General features: G+C 34.9%; 1 protein-coding gene across 11 annotated transcripts in view; it reads right to left on the bottom strand.

The window, feature by feature from the left end:
* The window catches only part of LOC138706305 (atypical protein kinase C-like), a 789,643-nt gene that overhangs the window by 153,621 nt on the left and 616,127 nt on the right, over positions 1 to 19,895 (bottom strand). For all 11 annotated transcript variants that reach the window (XM_069835425.1, XM_069835427.1, XM_069835429.1 and 8 more), the window contains 5 exons: positions 15,896 to 15,981; positions 11,537 to 11,717; positions 8,725 to 8,823; positions 5,639 to 5,811; positions 1,782 to 2,016 (listed from right to left, as the gene is read on the bottom strand). In XM_069835425.1, the coding sequence (XP_069691526.1) occupies positions 1,782 to 2,016; positions 5,639 to 5,811; positions 8,725 to 8,823; positions 11,537 to 11,717; positions 15,896 to 15,981 (774 nt within the window). The remainder of the gene's footprint in view (positions 1 to 1,781; positions 2,017 to 5,638; positions 5,812 to 8,724; positions 8,824 to 11,536; positions 11,718 to 15,895; positions 15,982 to 19,895) is intronic.

Genomic DNA, 19,895 nt, shown 5'->3' with positions numbered 1-19,895 from the left:
CCGAAATGTGATTTATGAGAAGGACTGCTAGTTACTCCCTCCTTGACCATAAAACAAATGAAGGCATTCTTAAAGAATTAAAGTAAAATTTCTACCTCAGGACTAAGGGAGATGGTGGTACACAACTTCTAATCACTAAATTGTGCACCAATATGCCTGGGTTAAATCCCAAATCTCTCCGCAGTGCATATGAAGAGAAGGCATATGTCACTGTTGACAGTGATTCGTCCATCAGAGGGGGACGTTAAGGCTGGCGGCCCCCTTGGTGCTATTCGACAGGAGTAGACTACGTGCTGGGACCAGGTTCCCCCTTCTCCCTTCCTCACCTTCATCATCATCATCCATTCCCTACACTACACTTACACGAACACTTACACATACATTCACCCTAGTACACAACATAACTCTTCACAGACACACATCATGCATAATGTGGCACGCCGAAGTGGTGAGCAACTTGAAAATGGGTCACAGTCCTGCCATCTATCCGCAGTATGCGAAACTCGAATCACGCAAGTGAAGTGGACGCACGCACACACACTTTTTTAACACTTATGTAATCACTGTTTAACTTTACAACTCTTTACTGTGTTTATATGAAGAAATTACCTGGCTGATTAGTTTCGAAGTGATGTTCTTCATTTTCCAAAGTCTAGTGAAAGTCCCGCTCTATTTTCCGGTTTCCTGTTGTAATGGGGTTTCATGATTGTGTCGAAAAGGGTGTGTGTTTTGAAATTGAGTTGAGTGTTCAGGATGTGATGTGGGTGTGTTTTTGTATGTCTGTAAATTTCATATTGTTTTAGAGTGTCACGTTTCTGGATTTTTGGCTCGATGTGTAGTATTTTCATGTCAGTGTCTATGTTGCTATAGTTGTGATTGCAGTTTGTGATGTATTCTGCGTAGGTTGAATTATTGTGTAATTTGGTTACGGCTGTGATATGTTTCTTGTAATGTGTTTGAAATGATCTTCCAGTCTGTCCAATGCAGAAGTCGTTGCAACTATTGCATGATAGTTTGTATACACCTGTTAAGTTGCATTTATATGTGTGTGTTGTCTGTGTGTTAAGATGTTTTTGTAGTGTGTTCTGTGTTTTGTATGCAATGCAGTATTTTAGTTTCTTGAAAGATAATGCAATCTGGTATGTGTCCTTGTTTTCGTATCTTAGTGTGATGTATTTGTTTTGTTCTTGTGTTTGTTGCGTTTTCTTGTTTGCGTTTAGTCTTTCTTACGAAGTTGCCTATTATGTTTCGGATTGTATCCATTTTCCTGTGCTACCGTATGTATTTGATAGTGTATATTTCTTCCTTATAAGTCTTGTTGGCTCATTAGAATGTTGATAAGTCTGTATCATGGATTGGAATGTTGCGTGTTTGTGTTGTGTGAGGTGATTGGAGGTGTTGTGTATGTGTGTTAACGTGGTAGTGGGTTTCCTGCATATTTTGAACATATGTTTGTTGTCTGCTTTTGTTATTGTGATGTCTAAGAAATGTATGGATTTGTTGTTTTCTGCTTCTAGTGTGTGTGGTGTATTTTTGAATGTATTTTGTTTAGCTATGTTTTGTTTCCTTTGTATAGTATTAGTATGCCGCCTACATATCTGTGCCAGTAAATGATGTCTGCGTGTTTGCTATTTCCTTATTTAGAATGTGTATGTTCTGTTGTGTATGAAAATTTCGGCTAGGATGCTGGAAATGGGTGATCCCATGGGTAGGCCTTCAGTACTACACCCAAACTGAATTAAACGTCTGTCACGATAATCAGGTATATCCACAGTTCTCACCCTTGTCATGCAGAAAGTTGAGAGCAAGGCTGATCTCAGCCGCATAGAAACGGGCATGCTCCTCTGGAAGCCTGCGCTGTCGCTGCATGTGGAACATGAGGTCGCCGCCTCGAACAAACTCAATCACAAAGAATAAGCGGCTGGGAGTCTGGAAGCACGAATGCAGGCCCACCAGGAACGGGTGGTTAGAGGCCGTCTCGAACACATGCTTTTCTGTCTGCACCCAGTCGATATCCTGTAACAGAAACAGTCCTCATCAACACCTGTTTATAACTTCACATATAGTATATGCAGCTGCTTTTAAACTTGAATGATTAATTAATGGATTTTGGGTTCGAACGTATTCTACTCCTATTTTCTGAAGTGCACAAAATGTGGTCATGTGATAGAATTTAAAGGCATAATTTCGTGATTATACACCGAAATACTCAAAATCCATAACAAGACAAAAGAGCACAACACTAAATACAGGTATCAGGATAAACGAAAATCAGTATTCCGCTTACATAAAACATATAGAAAATACAACACGAACATATCATTACAAAAAATTATAACCATGGCTGTACATACTATAGTGTGACAAAAAAAAAGTACTTAATTGAAAACCAGGTTATTAAAAAAATATATAAAATTTTCAATATTAGTATCTGTGATGAGATATTTCTTAGTGATATTTCTTACTATCAAAATCAAGGTATAGCATAAATATTAAACGAAATAAATTTCTATCACTACGTGGAACTATACAAATGAAATTAGGGAAACAAATAAAGAAAGAGACCCAGACAGTTATGGCACGTTTACTTTATGGATCAGAAACCTGGACACTGAAACAGAAGATATTAGTAAGATTCCACCAACCAAATGAAATTTCTAAAGACAGTGAAAGGATTGTCCAAAACTGATAAAATAAAAAAATAAAAATTAACAAGGACAGAATTAAATGTATATTCCATAATTAATAAAATCAATGAGAATAAATAAAACCGCAAAGAATACGTAGTACTAAGAATGAATGCAGGGAAATAAATTCTAACTTAGAAAACCAAAAAGAAAATGGAATGTTGGTAGACTACATAAAAGACGGAGTGATTTCTATGATCGGATCAGAAATACAGTTCGTAAACTGGGATAGAAGAAGAAGAAGAAGAAGAAGAAGAAGAAGAAGAAGAAGAAGAAGAAGAAGAAGAAGAAGAAGAATACTCCAGCAGTTAGAACCTGTAAAACTTATTTATAGGTTTGTTTACTTATTTATGTATCTATTCGCTTATTTATCAACTTACATAATATTTATTCCATCATAGTCAGTCTCAAGCTCAGTTCAGGAAAGGAGGGGGTGGAGTAACACCTCGTTAAATAACCTGGCTAATAGTACCCTATCGTTCCTCCAACGTAAATACTTCAATATACGTTCATGCTTCCATTTTCTCTGATATAGTACCAGTGCTTCTAGTATCTTTATTGTCGCTCCAACATGTACATACCCTAAGGCAGTTAATGCTGAAAAAAATCCTGATCCCAGGGAGTTGATGAGAAAGGGCAGTTAAAATAAACCAATACTAAAAGATCTGAAGATAGATAGGTTCAAGGAAAAAGACCGGACAAATGAAAAAGGGCATTGAATTTTGGTTCTTAGAATGTTCAGGAAATAACTAAGAAAATACATTAAATATCTTTGGAACTAAAAAATATAGACATTAATGTTCCTATACTGTCAGAAAGTAAGAAATGGGTAAAAGAGTGATATTTGGGGAACTACAGTCACTTTTGGAGTGGAGTCAACAAAGGATGGAGAGCTAAATGTGGGGTCTCAGCTGTTATAATAAATAAGAAATACAAGAAGAACATAATTGACTAGAATTGCATTAACAAAGGAATTATATGAAGAATGATATATTCCTAAGCCACACATACAAGATTTCACAAGAGAGTGTATTGAAGGTTCAGAACTATTAGGTGCGGTGTTATAATTTCTTCGGCATATACTTACGTTATTTGTTGAGTAATTTTTATAATATATTACTGGCAGCTTCCTCAGATGTGTAAGAAATGAACCCGCACAAAAAACCAATTTTGTTAAAAGTGTTGTTTTGGACTATCTCATTCTCACCCCTTCATATGTTAGGCTGTAAGAGTGGTCTAGAAAATGCAAACGAATGGGTTTGGAAATTACAGATAATTTATTTGTACATAATTTATTGTTTGCGGATGATCAATTTATCAACACTAGAGGTGTAGAAGATACAAATTATAAAGGAAGATAACTACAAGAAAAATATGAAAAATGGGGCTTAAAATAATTATTATTAAAAAACAAAATATTTAGGGACAGACCGTCTAGAAGAACTTCAGATCAATGGAAATGCAACTCCAACTGTAAAATATTTCTGATATTTGAGTTCTGTTGTACAAGAAAATTATTAATCTAATTTTGAATTCGAAAAAGAAATTAATGAAACAAGGGAGATCATTAGTATGATCAATTCAGTGTTATGGAGCGAGAGCATTTTATGAGAAACAAAATAATTAATATATAATTCATTTGTTATTAGTATCGTACATTAAATTTATTTCCAAAACAAGGGCACTGAAAGAAATACATAAGAAATTATTAACCACAGCAATGGATTATTGAGGAGCACATCGAGGTTATCCAGAATGAATCAAGTAAGAAAGGGAGACATATGAACGAAAATTGAAATTAAAAAGTACTGTACACGAAACTGAAACGGTATAAAAACATCACGTGTATGGACGACAAAAAAATAACTAAAAAACAAATATTGAAGTGGATGCCATATGGAAGAATGAAACGGGACAGAACAGCCAACACATGGATGGGCTGAGTTACAGGCAGTATGTCACAGAGAAATTTAAATGAAGAAGATTGTTTTGGTAGGATATTATGGAAAAGTAAAATTACATCTGTATAATTCTATTTTTATGCTGAGGAAAACCAAGCTGTCGTGGAGAAATTCCTAAATAAATAATATACTGGTATTTACGTCTTACTTACTCATTTATTTACTTAAGCATTATTTAAAGCTAAAGTGCGAATTTTAAGTTTCTTCACGGAATCATAAATACAAAATCGTCTAACTTTTCGGAGCTATGTACCAGCTCCTTCATCAAACAAGGCAAGGAAAAGTGAATCAATCTGTTGGATGCATTATCAATGCATCAGAACACTCAGAACAAAATTATTCAAATGGAAAAACGAAAAAAGAACGACAGATAAATAAATAAACAGAATAAACTAATTACAGAAGTTTTTTTCACACACAAGAGTCCATAAACTACGGTAATACCACAGTCTAGTATATACAATCGCGAAGCTCAATACGTAGTAAATATGCAAACATTAGATAGTTGCTCACCACTAGGATCGCTAATATTGCCTCATTATAGGCAATGCAAAATAGTACCGGCACAGTCTATTGTTTCTAGCACCCTCAAAACTCTAGCTTCGTGACTGTATATAGTAGACTATGGTAATACTTCTTTATTTGTTGTGTTTAAATCCTCGTTTTTTACAGATTTCCATTCCAATGCAGTTGAAGGGAGGTTATATGTTTGTACCAACATAAATTCTCTCATAACGCAGGTCTCCCTAACCGTGTGGTTAGCACAATGCAGTGTCACTGCGAAAACGTCACAGGACAAGTACAAAACAAGGAACAAACACAGTCCAATGAAATGGAGATATATCTCCGTCCATACCAGGATTCGTACCACAGACCTTCAGGTTGACAAGTGTACGTGCTGTCCACTGAACTGCAGCAGTGAACTTCATAATTTAATACGACAGAAATTCTATCACCATTACAAAACAAAGTTAAAAAATTATTGCTCACCTCATCATCTGTGACAAGGGCCTTCTTGATGACTTTCATGGCATATATCCGGTGCGTCTTCTTCAGTTCCACCATCAGCACCTTGGCATAGCTGCCCCTGCCAATCACGCGGATCAGTTCAAAGTCGACCAGGGAATACTGTCGCTGCGAACCTGGTTCCAGAGATTCCTCACCTGTACATCAATCACATTCGAGAAAATTAAGCTATGGGAAGTGGAAAAGAAAATGTTATAATTTCTGAAGTTCTTCTTGCAGTCAGTACTTAATACAGTAATGTGATCAAGTTTAGAGAACTTGAGCATTGATTCTAGATATAACACTGACAGGGGCTTCAGTACAAAGCCAAAGTTAATCCTTTCCCAATCGTCCTTCTATATACGAACATGAAAATGGAGGTAAAATTTGTTTCAAAATATTAACAATCAATCTATTCCTCCTTTTAATTAGTGTGATAGCATACAAGTTTCCCTTAACAATTACCCTTATTGCTGCGCATAAACTGACAATATTTATGTCTTAATTTGTCAAATATTCTTTAAATTGTAGCTTCAATTTCCCCCTCCCTCGATGATGAATCAACAGAAAATAAATCTCTTTTTTATCATTAATAAAACTGAAAATCATTTTTTCTGACCAGTAATAATAACATTTATTTCCAAAACAATTTCAATGGTATGAGGGCACAAGAAAATAGGGTTGCTTGACTTGATTAAGTATTTTCACCTGAAAGTCCGTTCCTTCTCTGCAAAACAGAGCCATTATGATTATTATAAGACTTTCTGTATCCAACATAGTGTAAAATTATTGAGGTCTGCACTATGACACAGATATAGAAACATTCAACATTCTGGAGCTACATACATATCGTTGTTTATGACAGGCAACCATTAGAACCGTCATTGTTTTGCAGTACTTGTTTTTTTGTTTGATAATATCTAGTGTTAAATTGATAAGAGTGATTATGATCTTCTGGTCAGTGATGTAATGCCAATTGCTAGGAATTAGAAAATTACCAACCAATTTTAGCTATGATATGTTCCAAAGAATGCAGATGTCTCAACTCGTTGTATTAGCTAGTACATGTCAAAAGTGAGTATATCAATTAAAATAAAGTCATTAATTTAAAGAAATAAATGTGATCTGAGAAGGCTCCATGAGATGAAAGACTGGCAACACTCTCTCTATAAAACAGTTCTTAGTTGTTGTTTAATCAACTGCTCGAAAACAGGTTTGAAACTCGTAAGTGATACCAATAAGGCATCACTCATGAGGCAACGAAGCCAGGAGATAATGGGGTAGAGTGGCCAGTTCCTTTCCCCCTCCACTGCATACATCGCTGAATATGTACATATTATACTAATCAGACTTCAGATGTTCTTCCTCTGATACTCATCATCAAGTGAGATGTAGTGCCTGATAATTAGGGTCAGGAAGTTCATGCATTTGCATATATTTTTCCATTGGATGTAATTAATTGCTGGTTAATTATCTCCACGAATCATCAACATTTAAGCTTATCAAACCAAATTTTATGTTGCATATATTTGCATATTTTGGCTTTTTATAAATGAGTAATATTTCATGATATTTATATTATTGTGGCATATTTTCGCGCTTAAGCTCATTAAAGCTGATTTTATGTTGCATAAAAATGCATGGTTCGAATTTTTTAAATAAAAGCATCATATTGTATTTTTGAAAACTGCTATTGGGAGAAATTATTATAATTATTTTTATCAGAAGAGTATTGAAAGTTTCATGACACGCCAAGCAAATCTCTCAGCAAATTAGTGTGTCACTCTCAACAATAATTGAAGCGTGTATTTCCATAACGTTGTAAGTGCCAAAACCGGGAGAATCTATTTTTTCACACATATCAGTTGTAGCTCCTGCTGGACATGTTGCTTTCTCATGATCTACGTTTTTTTCTCACTATTCAAATGTCCTCTCATATGCTGGACATGTCGAATTTATCTTTAGTATGTGTTTCATCATTGTTGTGTTGGTTGCTGGTGTCTAATGTCGAGCAGCTAACGATGATGTCATTACTCTCTTATACAATACTTCATATTTAGCATGAAGACTGGGAAATTGAGCAAACCAGCACTCAAAATATGTTGGCTCATCACTGTTGTGTCATCATCGTATCGTCATCACTGCTTATTTCGACTTCTCAGAAATGCTTTCAGCATCTTTTTCATTAGGTTTGACAAACCTTTCTTTTTCCTCTCGGGATTGTAACTCATTGCTCCAATTTATTCCACATAAACGTATTATACCAACAGATCTAACTACCAGTCAACATGTATAAATTCAAACAAAAACATGCAATTGTATTTCAGTATTTCAACATTTGAGTTTATCATTTACAGTATAACCGACCTGTTCTCTATTGCTTAATGTTGCCCTGAATTTAACAATACGGTATTTAATTTCAATCTAAATCATTATTTCTTTTCCTGAAAACTTGAATTCCACAATAACATTTCATTTTTATTTTTGTTATTTCAAGTTTTGTTTATCTTTCTTTGGCCATGTTCAACATTCTGACTCAGAATGATGAATTCGGATTTTTTTTTAATCTTATTTTTTTAATTTTTATTTTTACAAAACTTAAAACTGTATATCTCCTCATCTTTTTCATACTGTTAAGCAATGACATGTCAATTTATTTAACGAGTAGTTTAGTTAACAACTCCTTAGATTTGCCAATGTCATTTTGCCACCAAGTTATTCTATATTATATTTAATTATCATGTTTTCTACTACCGGTACATTTTGGATCTAATTGATTCAAAACTTTTGAGCTGTAGAATGTCAGCTTAACTAAAAGGTATTTTCAAATTCAGTATTTTACATAACATTTAATTTATGCTCTGCCAAACTTCTGAGATCAGCAACAAAATAATTCGAGCTAAAGTTATAAATTTATTAAGTTTCCAAACCGCAAAGAGAAAGGAATTTTTTGTAGTAAAATAAGTTACATGTAGCCTAAGTTAAATCTGAACTTAAAGTAGTCATATTCTGAATATAATGCGTGAAACTGTAAGCATTCACCACATTACCTTCAGTTAAAATAGTCTTACTTTTTGTCGGATCCTCGACGGGGACAGAATCTGAAGTAAGGTCCAACGGGGGCTCTGGAAACTCCTTCAGATCTGGTAATAATTCAGAAGTTGGTGTACCTGAAACCACAAAATCACAGTTACTATTGACATACATGACAAGATCAGAACACTCATCATTTCACAAAAACACTGATTTGTAGAGTATTTTGTTTTGGTGGTGAATTTGCATTGTGTTAAAGTGGAAAAGTCTTTGCACTATTTCGAAGCATACTGTTTTCCTCTTGATAGAATGTAAAAATTACGCAAATGAATTATTCATGAGCAATAATATTCTGAAGTTTTTTGTTGCTTCTAATTATGGACTGTCTAATTTGCTAAATTACAAAATTTCATTGTCTCTCATTTCCATTGCCCACTTCAAAGAAAATGCTTATAGTACAGAGGTAGTTTCTAAAACGATTCCTCTCACAATTTTCTTTGACGTTTATCCACACTGCTTAAAAGATCAGTTAAAATATGTTTTTATCTCTATTTAATTACGTGTATAGTCGCTTTAACTCCTTGGTCACATCGTGAATGTCTGTAGTTTTACTGTTGAGAATTATTGTTGTCATTGTCTATTATATAGTAGTAATTGGAGTCCATTCCAGCATTCGCCTTTATTTAAATGAAATTGGTTATATTCAGTCGAAGAAAACCACGAAAAAACCTGAAAAAGATTGGTCAGCACTGGGGATCAAACCTGGGACGTTATTATTATTATTATTATTATTATTATTATTATTATTATTATTATTAAATAAAGTTCTTGAGAAGAATAAAAGATAGCACAAAACTTGATACAACCAAGAATGAAGAAATAAGAAAGAACTCAACATGTAACTCATTAAATTAAAATACTGAAGAGTACAGAAATAATTTTACTGGAGATCCCATTTAAAATGTATGGCGGAAGATAGATTGCCTAAGATCGATCTGAAATACAAACCTCATGGCAGACGCGACCAAGGCAAGAAAAAGAGCGACCTGTCGCATCAAAACAGACTCCATGCAGTGGTGACAATTATTATTATTATTATTATTATTATTATTATTATTATTTCATATGCCATATGGAGACTTGCGTGATCACAGCGGCAGAAAAGCATTTCATGAGAACTGAGGTTGTACCAGATGGGATCATAAAAAGAATGAAGACATTTTAGAACAGCTGAATATGGAATCCATTCTGACATACCTAAAATGCAGAGACATAACTGGCAGAACCACTTTAATAGAATGAATCTAACAAGAATCCCAAGATAAATCCTACACTATACACATCATAACAGAAGATTTGTAGGACGACCGCTAACTGATGGATTGAGTCCGCAACAGACCACATGATCTAATGCCTGTTTAGTAAATGATGATTATTATTATCATTATAGTATTAACATTATTATTGTTATTATTATTATTCTTATTATTTATTTATTTCACAGGATTATTATTATTATTATTATTATTATTATTATTAAACATATAGAGGTTCTTCTATTTCAGAAAGCTTTCCATAATTTCTTTGCAATGGAATAGATATAGAACAGGAAGATTCAGTAAGTGAAATTAGAATGAAGCAAATTTTCATCATGTCTATCACGATATATCTGACAGGGACATTTGTAGTTATAGACATCAATGAAAAAGTGGTAACAAAACATGTCTAACACCCTAGTAATCAAACTACAGCTTATGCAGTAAAGAGACGTTGCATCAGATTTAGTGCAACATGAACCTAGTGTGTAGACATTATAATACTGATTCAATAATCTGTACAAGAGTTGGGGACAAGCTTTCGATAATAATATTAGCAAACATATTGATACATCATTTTGCTGCAGATGGGTCAGCTTTCTAATAATGTGCCTAACTCCAGTCATTGATATGATACATTTTTAAGTGAAGCACTTCATAACATTAAATAATGTCTCTACCACTACAAAATGGGGAGAGTCATACAAAATGGTTCAAGTAATTTCCCTAAAAGTGCTAACAAGTTTTAATTTCAGTCATAATAAAAAAGCGCCATTACGTCCTCCATTTAGAGCATCAATATTGATAGTGCACAAATGGTGAAGCTGAACTGAATCGACTAATTCCAGCTGCAAATTGAGAGAAAAAAGTTATCTAATTAGCTCTGTGCAACAGAAACATCCCAGAGCGATTGCAGAGAAGTAATTATCTGCACAATACTTTTTTTCGCCAGCTGATCTACACTGCTGTTGGTCATTAAACATAATTGCCTGGACACCTGTTTGCTGGTCTGTAATAATTATTACACAAGATTCAATATTCCTGCTAGTCACTGGCGTGGTTCAGGGCTAAGGAACTGATCTCTGTTCCGGGGATGAACTGGGGCATGAGTTCGAATCCCGCTTGGGCAGTGTATTATGATAATAATAAATGACAAAGAATTTTAGTTTTGTCCTTCAAATATGCAGAAATATGATCCAAAGAAATGTAACTTTTCGTTCTGCAAATTTTACAGTGTGACGGGAGACAACTACAGCCTATACAACCTTTGCATTTCTATTCTATTCTACTCGTTGTTAATGCCTTTTATAGTAATTCGTTAAATTCTAAGAAGTTAACATTATTTAAATTATTATTGTAATGCCTCCACATAAAAATTTCACACATATAGGCTACACGATATCATGAGTTGTTTGCATCTCTTTCCTACATAGTGTTCGACGTGAGTCTGTTATCTCTTCATAGTGTCTGAGTAAAGTTCAAACACTCCCTTCTCTCCAATATTGTGCAAAAAGTCTAGGAATCGAAGACTTACTAATGGTCGGCGTTTCTCCATTTGTCTCCTCCTTGAATATAGGCTCCACTTGTTCATTGCTACAGGGCTTCTGCACCAGCTTGTGGCACTTTTTATGCACCAGCAGCTTGCACTGGATGCACTTGAAGCCTTGGCGACCCAGACCCCAGATACGGTCTTGACAGAAGGCACAGAATGCTCGCTGAAACATACGGTACACATTTAATTAACAATCTTCAGATCCCACAGACAAACTGGTCAAAAAGAATTAAGACATTTTATACAAAAAACAAAATGCTCGCTCCAACATACATATTTAACTAACAATCTTCAGATCTCACACACAAAGTCGTCAGAAAGAATTAAGAGATTTTATACAAAAAGCAATATTCATGGCACACAACTAGCCGAATAACTAGAGAAATTGTATTCTGTTTTAACAATACTTACATAAATATCATACATTTCTTTTTAGATTCTGATTATCCGAAGCACAAAGAGAAAGCAATGTGATGCTTCAAAAATTAATTATGAGATTTTCACTCAAATGTATGTTTTAGCATCTCTGACACCGAAAAAGTGATTTACTGTGTGACACGATTTTTTTTCTATATTACTGGACGAATTTTCTTTATATTCAGTATCTACGGGTCAATTCAGTATATTAATTAAATTTTGCAGATGACCAGATAATACTAGCATATGATGATAATGATATTGAATATATGGCAAGAAAATTAAGAAAAGCATATGAAAAATGGAGGCTAAGGATAGGGGCAGAGAAGGCCTGACGGCCTTATCTTTACCAGGTTAAATAAATAAATCTAATCTAATCTAAAATATAAACTAAAACAAATATACAAGTAGGGTAAAGGTTGCTAATATTGTGATACGAATAATATTGTGATAGTTCTTTTTGAGAATTTATTACAATTTTACTAAGCGAGAGGAAGATCGGTTTTGCGTCAACGTATTAAGGGAATGTTCGTGGACAAGGTTCTGCACAAAACCGGTCCTTCTCTCGCTCAGTAAAATTGTAATAAATTCTCAAAAAGAACTATCACAATATTACTCATATCACAGTATTACCAACCTTTACCCTATATTCGTATTGGAGAAGAAGTAGAATCATTAAATTTGAAAATAGGGAAGAAATAGTACCTTGTAAAGGACATACTTACTTAGACATCAAAATAGATCAATTTGAAAATAATCGAACAGAAATTAAAAATATAATTACCAAACTAGAAAAGCTATAAATGCCTTAAATGCTATTTCGTGGAGAAAAAAACATAACAAAGAATAGAAATTAAACATTTATAAAACTATTATACAGGGTGTCTGACTCACGCCGTTTATAAATTGTTTTAGGCATCACGCACAGCACGACTAAGGGTGGAGAAACAATATTTTTCGTAGTTGAAATTCTTTAACTCGCAGCGTTTGTATTTTAGTTTAAGTAACGATTGAGAACAGTTAAAATAATAAACAGACTTAGGTTCGGGGGACTTATTGATATATTAATTCATACGATGCGTCCGAGTACAAAAAAAAACATTTATAATATGTGGATCTCTCGAGGATAGTTCATGGCTCTTACAAGAAGCCATTGTTAGACCGATGTCACAGATCGAACAGGGAATTTTTGAGGTGAAAGTACATTGAAAATAAAAATACCCACCCATGTTTCAGCGTTCTCTCCCATAGGCCCCCGTTTGGCCCAAAAATTATTGAAGTTGTATTATTTTGACAGTGGATGTAGGTCCTTCTTCTATTGAAACCCGGTGTGACGGCAACAAGCACCGCACCCGAGTCTTGAAGTTGCATAAATACAGTCAACGCTTCCCTTCGAAAGCTTTCACGCTACGCGCCTGTAGTCCACTCATACTATTTCCTGCGCGTGCGCTGCGTAGACAGAGCGACAGTGAGAGAGAACGCGAGGATACTTTTCAAATTATTGAATCGTTATACTACACTTCATGACATGTAAGAGTGTCTTAACAATTCGCAATAAATACTGTTCGTGAAGCGTAAAAAATGTATATTAATTAATATAATAATTCATATTATGTATATTAATTAATGTGTTTGAATTCTACGTTATGCTGTTATATAATGTGTAGGACATGTTCATTAATATGAGGCATAAAAGAAGCCCAAAATACTATACACTAGAAAATATATCATTAACCTGTACTGTATTATTGTTAACTGCCTGAAATATTGGCTGCTGTACTATTGCAGGCTCCTGGGTGGAAATTACCATAGAATAGTACATTATGCAACGAGCCTATAATGGTAGTAATTAAGACGCGAGTATGTTCATGAAACGAGCGCAAACGAGTTTCATAATTTTCATACGAGCGTCTTAATAACCATTATAGTCAACTTTCATACGACTTTTTATGCTCGACCATATTTCTAACTTGAAATTATTCATAAGTATTCATGTTATTCTTATCTGACTGAGGAGCGGAACTGACCTTGTGCAATACCTCGTAAATTGTGAGATGTGCGCAGACGCGAAAGTATTGATTTTTTTCGAGAAACAGATGTCGACATTGACCTTGACATTGAAAAACGAGATGACAAATTGAATTTATTTGAATATTATTTACAATTAACGCTAATTATTATAGTAACAGAAAGACTTTATTTCAAATATAGGTGATTTATTGTTGTCTTTCGATTGCATATCCGAGAATAATCGATACTTGCGCTTTCATATTGCTACAATGGTATTTTCTGATTGGTGGAACACCTGAACTTTAATGAATAGGTGTACTTTAATGAGGTCCATTAAAGGGCTGCTACCCGATGTATAATTACTACATTTTGGCATGGTCGAGCATAAACATACAAAAAACACAATTTTTCAACACCAAGCACACTTTAGGAAGCTATAATTATTTCATTCGCACTTTTTCTTTCGAATGCCTGGAGAAAAACACACTTCACGCACATTCGTAAACACATAATTTCTTTCCCGTATAAGTTTTGAGGCATATTGAAGCATATGATTAAACATAGGGGCAGACAGCTGGTTATGAATTAGAGAATGAATTGTAATGGCATCTTCCCTGGATATTATTTGCCGTTTTTGTTGCAACAAGTGCAGTTCTGCGTATGACAAATGAAATGTTTAACTTGCCTGTAAAAATTAACATCGCAAGGATGACACAATGGAGTACATTTAGCTGGAATAACTTCCAAAGTGCAAGTAGTCATATTATCATCATCCACTAACCTCTCATCATACATTGCTCCGTTAGTTTGTCCTCCCAGGAATCAATCAGAAGGATATATTTGTTTGTCCCTACATAAGGTTTGAAGACAGCATCAAGATACTGTTCGAACAAACTAGAGGTCAGTCTGCCAGATAAAGATCACATGACTGCCATGTTTTTGCATTTTGCCTCAAGAACATTAACAGCAACGCTAACTTTCGGACCGAATTTTCCTCCAGGTTCTTGCAGACACAGAGTAATGGAATACTGTGCCGTATGAATGAGTAACTTTATTCACGTCTCCAACTGCAAGTACCACATTCTTTTCGCCTGTATTCGGTAATGTTCTTTTTATGTCACTTTTATATTGAGCAACTGGTCTGGTCCGTTATTGATAATATTTTTTTTATCAAAATTAGGAATCAAAGCAGTTGTCTGCTTCTGGAACAGATCCGCAGATTTGCGTATTTCTTCCACAGAGTAGACTTCCTTGGAGAAAACCAGCTTTGTCACTTTGCGTTGTCAGATATGACGACGTTTTTTTAAACGTAATGACCCAACCATCACTGGCAGTAAATTCGAAATTAGACGATAGATGTTGATTTGCAGCAGCTAGTCCCCATTCTTGAAATGTCCTAGTTGTTACCTGTTCATTTCTTCCTCTCGTTTCCACAAATCCATCATACACCCAACTGTCTATCATGTTTATTTTGCCGTATCGAGTCCTTCCCGTTTGTATTTCCTGCTTCCATATGCTTAAAAGCCCTTTATGCTTTAATGCTACAGACCCCTGATGCAGAAGTGAGGTCGGCTCCAATTTGGATGTTCTTTGGCCATATTCACCACTTTCATTTTCACGTCAAGGGGAATATGTTCATATTTTGGTTGTTTACCCGGACTAGGCTCAAGTCGGAAAAAAAAGGTTATTAGGTCTGGAGACTAGACTTCACTATGAAATTATTTATGAATAAAATATGACTTTTTATGAATATGACGATAATATGAAAACCGGAAAGTGCCCTGGCGCCGCCCGGCCTCGAAAAATAATACCTTGGCGTCGCCAGGCCTGAAATACGTACACCCCTGGTTAGAAGACGCAACTTCTCATTTGTTTTGGTGGTATTTACCACAACTGGAAAGTGACAGCACTTACCCGGTTGAACCGCTTGGCTTGGAAGATGTGTCCGTTCACACGGTACAGCTTTCTCCAGCGCCGCGCCCCCCGCCTGTAGATGCTTCCTGCAACACACAACATTTTGTCATCAGTTTTTGTACACCACATTGTACTTCGAGTCATGCCGACCACATTCAAGGTTTAGTTCTGCCAAAAATGCAACTTTCTTTTGGTAATATCAGAACTCCTTGTAGCTTAGCAGCGAAAAAAACTGTAGGCCTATACATATTGAAAATCGCTTGTAACATCCATGCATTCTATAGGCCTAAATGTACACTAAATATTACAGAAACCGATAAAAATGAGTTCTATACGTCTGGCATTTTTGCCGCTAAGATCGCGTACACGCCGCTCATGGGACAATGAATCACTGGATAAGTAGCCATTTTGGCGCTTTTTAAAGTAGCTATTTGATTGAACACGATTTACATTACATTAAAGTAAATTACTACTGGGTTTAACAATATATTACTTTACAGAAGTTTACATAACAGAAGCGCATCGGACTGAACATTATACTATACTATACACTATAAAATGGAAATAACGAAACGGGGACACCAAAAGTAATAATAAACGGTTTAACGATGTCATTCACTGGTACAGATTTGGACAAGAATATTATATATAAGTATCTTACGTCATCTGCATATTTGCATTCTTAGTAAAATCATAGTAAATTTTATTGTGAACTAATTATACATTAAACATACAGAATAACTATAACGAATCAAAGGCTCTTCATCGTTGTCACACAAGCCCTCTATCCAAGCTACACAGATATTAGTTTAGTTCACACTCCCATAAGACGTTCCTCAAACATCTATTTTTTATATGAGCCGTTCAGAGCAAAAGTGGTGTAAGTCAAAATTGGGTAATGAGGTTTAAAGTAAAAATTCTGTAAAATACAGCGCAAAGTAGCAATTAATATGTCCTTCTTGCTATCCACTGACTACTAATAGTTTAAATAAATTGAATATTAATTGCTACTTTGCGCTGTATTTTACAAAATGTTTACTTTAACCCCCATTACCCATTTTTGACTTACACCACTTCTGCTCTGAACGGCTCATTATTATCATCGATATTATAAAACCCGCTGGTTCATCACAGTTTTCTTGGAAGTTCGTTTTTGCCTTCATCCTGAACCATATAAGTTCACACCCTAAGAATCTACTGTACTTCTCTGTATATTTTAAGAATATTACACTAATATCTACATTTGTCGTCCTCTGTGGTGTAATGGTTATCACTAGGTCTGAGCAATATATGCCGTTATACTACCAGTCCACTTTGTGCGCCTCTAACTTTGAGTATTTCTCAGAGTTGGGGTGAGTTAACGCAGTGCCTTTCGTTCGTTTGAACTCATGCTTATCATTACGGTAAGTTAGTCCTCAGCATTTGGGCGGTTGAAAGCCACTTGACTTGGAAACACAACTATCTGCTAAAGAAAAATTTAAAGACATCATTTTCTTTGTTAAAGAAAAATTGCTCTATTTTAAAGACATTTTATTTTCTGTCTGTATAAAATACACCTAATATAACTTTGACAAGTATCAGCCTTTTTATTTCACTATGTTAAAATGATGGTGTATTATGTTTTTGTTTTACATAATTTTTCATTTCATATATTATTGCATTGAATAACAAATCAAATTTTCAAAGGAGAATGATTGCCTGTTGTTAGAAAACACAGCCTTATATAATCTAGAAAAACTTCGTTCCACTTCTGCAAAAAAAAAAAAAAATGGGGACATATTTGAAATACTTTACACAAGCATTATTTATCTCAAAATCTGTATCATTATTATAAATTTCCTCATTTGAATCTAGAAAAACTTCGTTCCACTTCTGTAAAAACAATGGGGGCATATTTGAAATATTTTACACACGCATTATATATCTCAAAATCTGTATCATTATTACAAATTTCCTCATTTGAATCTAGAAAAACTTCGTTCCACTTCTGTAAAAACAATGTGGGCATATTTGAAATATTTTACACAAGCATTATTTATCTCAAAATCTGTATCATTATTACAAATTTCCTCATTTGAATCTAGAAAAACGTCGTTCCACTTCCGTAAAAAGAATGGAGGCATATTTGAAATATTTTATACAAGCATTATTTATCTCAAAATCTGTATCATTATTACAAATTTCCTCATTTGAATCTAGAAAAACTTTGTTCCACTTCTGTAAAAACAATGGGGGCATATTTGAAAGATTTTACATAAGCATTATTTATCTCAAAATCTTATCATTATTACAAATTTCCTCATTTGAAATTAAGTCACAAATTTCGTCCTCGGCATCTTGCTATTATTCTTCTTTACAGGACGTTGAATGTTGCCTGTTACGAATAGCAGTATTCGGTCGTAATGTAACCGATCAACTAAAGTTCAATGCTGAACAAAACACACTGAAATCCCTTACCTCAACGCAATCACGTATCGGTACCTGAAGCGCAATGTAACGGCATACAATTCTTAGCCGTAGTTATCACGCTTACTAATAAACCTGAGGTTCGCGCGTTCAAATCCCCCGAAGATGACATTTTAAGAGCGAAAAAAATCTATACCACAGCTTCCTTAGAATGAGAAATAAAGCTGAGAATTCCGTGTTTTAAATTCACGGCAACCACCACGGTGGCCCGGGTTCAAATCCCAATCTACTTTGAATTTATAACTTGCGTTGGGAAAGCCCGTGGTCTAGGTAACACAGGGGTTTTATCCGGATACTTCTCTTGTAACGTCCAACAATTCTCCAGCCTAATATCTACTCGTAGAATTGGGCCGAAAACGGTAAGTTAAGGGCACTTCCATAAAAAAATCGCGTCATGTAAAATAATCCTGTTCCTGAAAGAGTACGTGAAGCAAAAATTACCGGCTATGTCTCGACAAGTCTAAATTTGGATGTCGCACAATGGACCAATATCAGTGCTCAAAGTCCACGTGGACTTGGATTCTCCACCTGCAATGCAGTATCGTACCAAATCTGCATTTATGCATCCCACAGATTCATCACCGTTCTTACATTAAGTCCGTCACCGCCTACATCCTGAGCCACATCAGTCCAGTTTACAACTTAACAATCTGCCTCTCATCTATTTGCATATATCTGCATTTATGCAACCCGCAGGTTGCCTTAATGGGCACGCAGGTCAGAGTGCACAAGTATTTACAGTGAATGAAAATTTGAGGTTATGTTAGTCTTCATTACTGAGTATGTGTACAATCACAGGCTTCTAGAATAGAGAAACTTCTATTAAGATAGGTTAAAATATATAATTAAATTTGGAAAAATAAATTTGTATGTATATTATCCTTATGACTTTGTAAGCCCTCCGATATCTGCCACTATCAATTCATTTCTGCTACTTCCGAAAGACTTAACAATCTTGTATACAACTTTAGAACTTTCGCAAAGACGATTTACGAATATATTTTTCTGATTCAATATTCAGAAATTTCTTAATCATACAAATCTGCACATACATCTGTCCGGGAAACAGAAAACTTGACGAGAAATAAATGATAATTGGTTCTGGGGCTCTCATATTCAATGACAAGCTTCCTTTATATGCCCTAAATCCACTATACGAATCTCTAATCCATGGGTGTCCAAACGCCTATAGAACCAGTAGATATTGCACGTCAAGCATGCTCTGCTAAGGTCATGAACTTTCCATAAAATAGGAAAACCGACCTTAAAGAATATGCGCTGCGGGTTGCTTACGCCAGGGGTTACCTCGTACGAGTTACAATTGGACATCTATGCTCTAATCCTTCCAAATAAGTCACGTTAAAGATTTTTATGAAGAATACAATCTTCGGATTGGTCTGAAATCGCGATCCTCAGATCTAATATGATATATACGACCACGGGCGGACGAGGCATTTCTTAAAATAAGTTATATGAAGAAGAGGGTCCAGTAGTTTACGCATTTTTATTTATTTTCAGACGTTGTAGGCCTAAG

The sequence above is a fragment of the Periplaneta americana genome, chromosome 9 (assembly GCF_040183065.1).
Source record: "Periplaneta americana isolate PAMFEO1 chromosome 9, P.americana_PAMFEO1_priV1, whole genome shotgun sequence".
Lineage (NCBI taxonomy): Eukaryota > Metazoa > Arthropoda > Insecta > Blattodea > Blattidae > Periplaneta > Periplaneta americana.
This window is presented reverse-complemented; position numbering and strand designations above follow the sequence as displayed.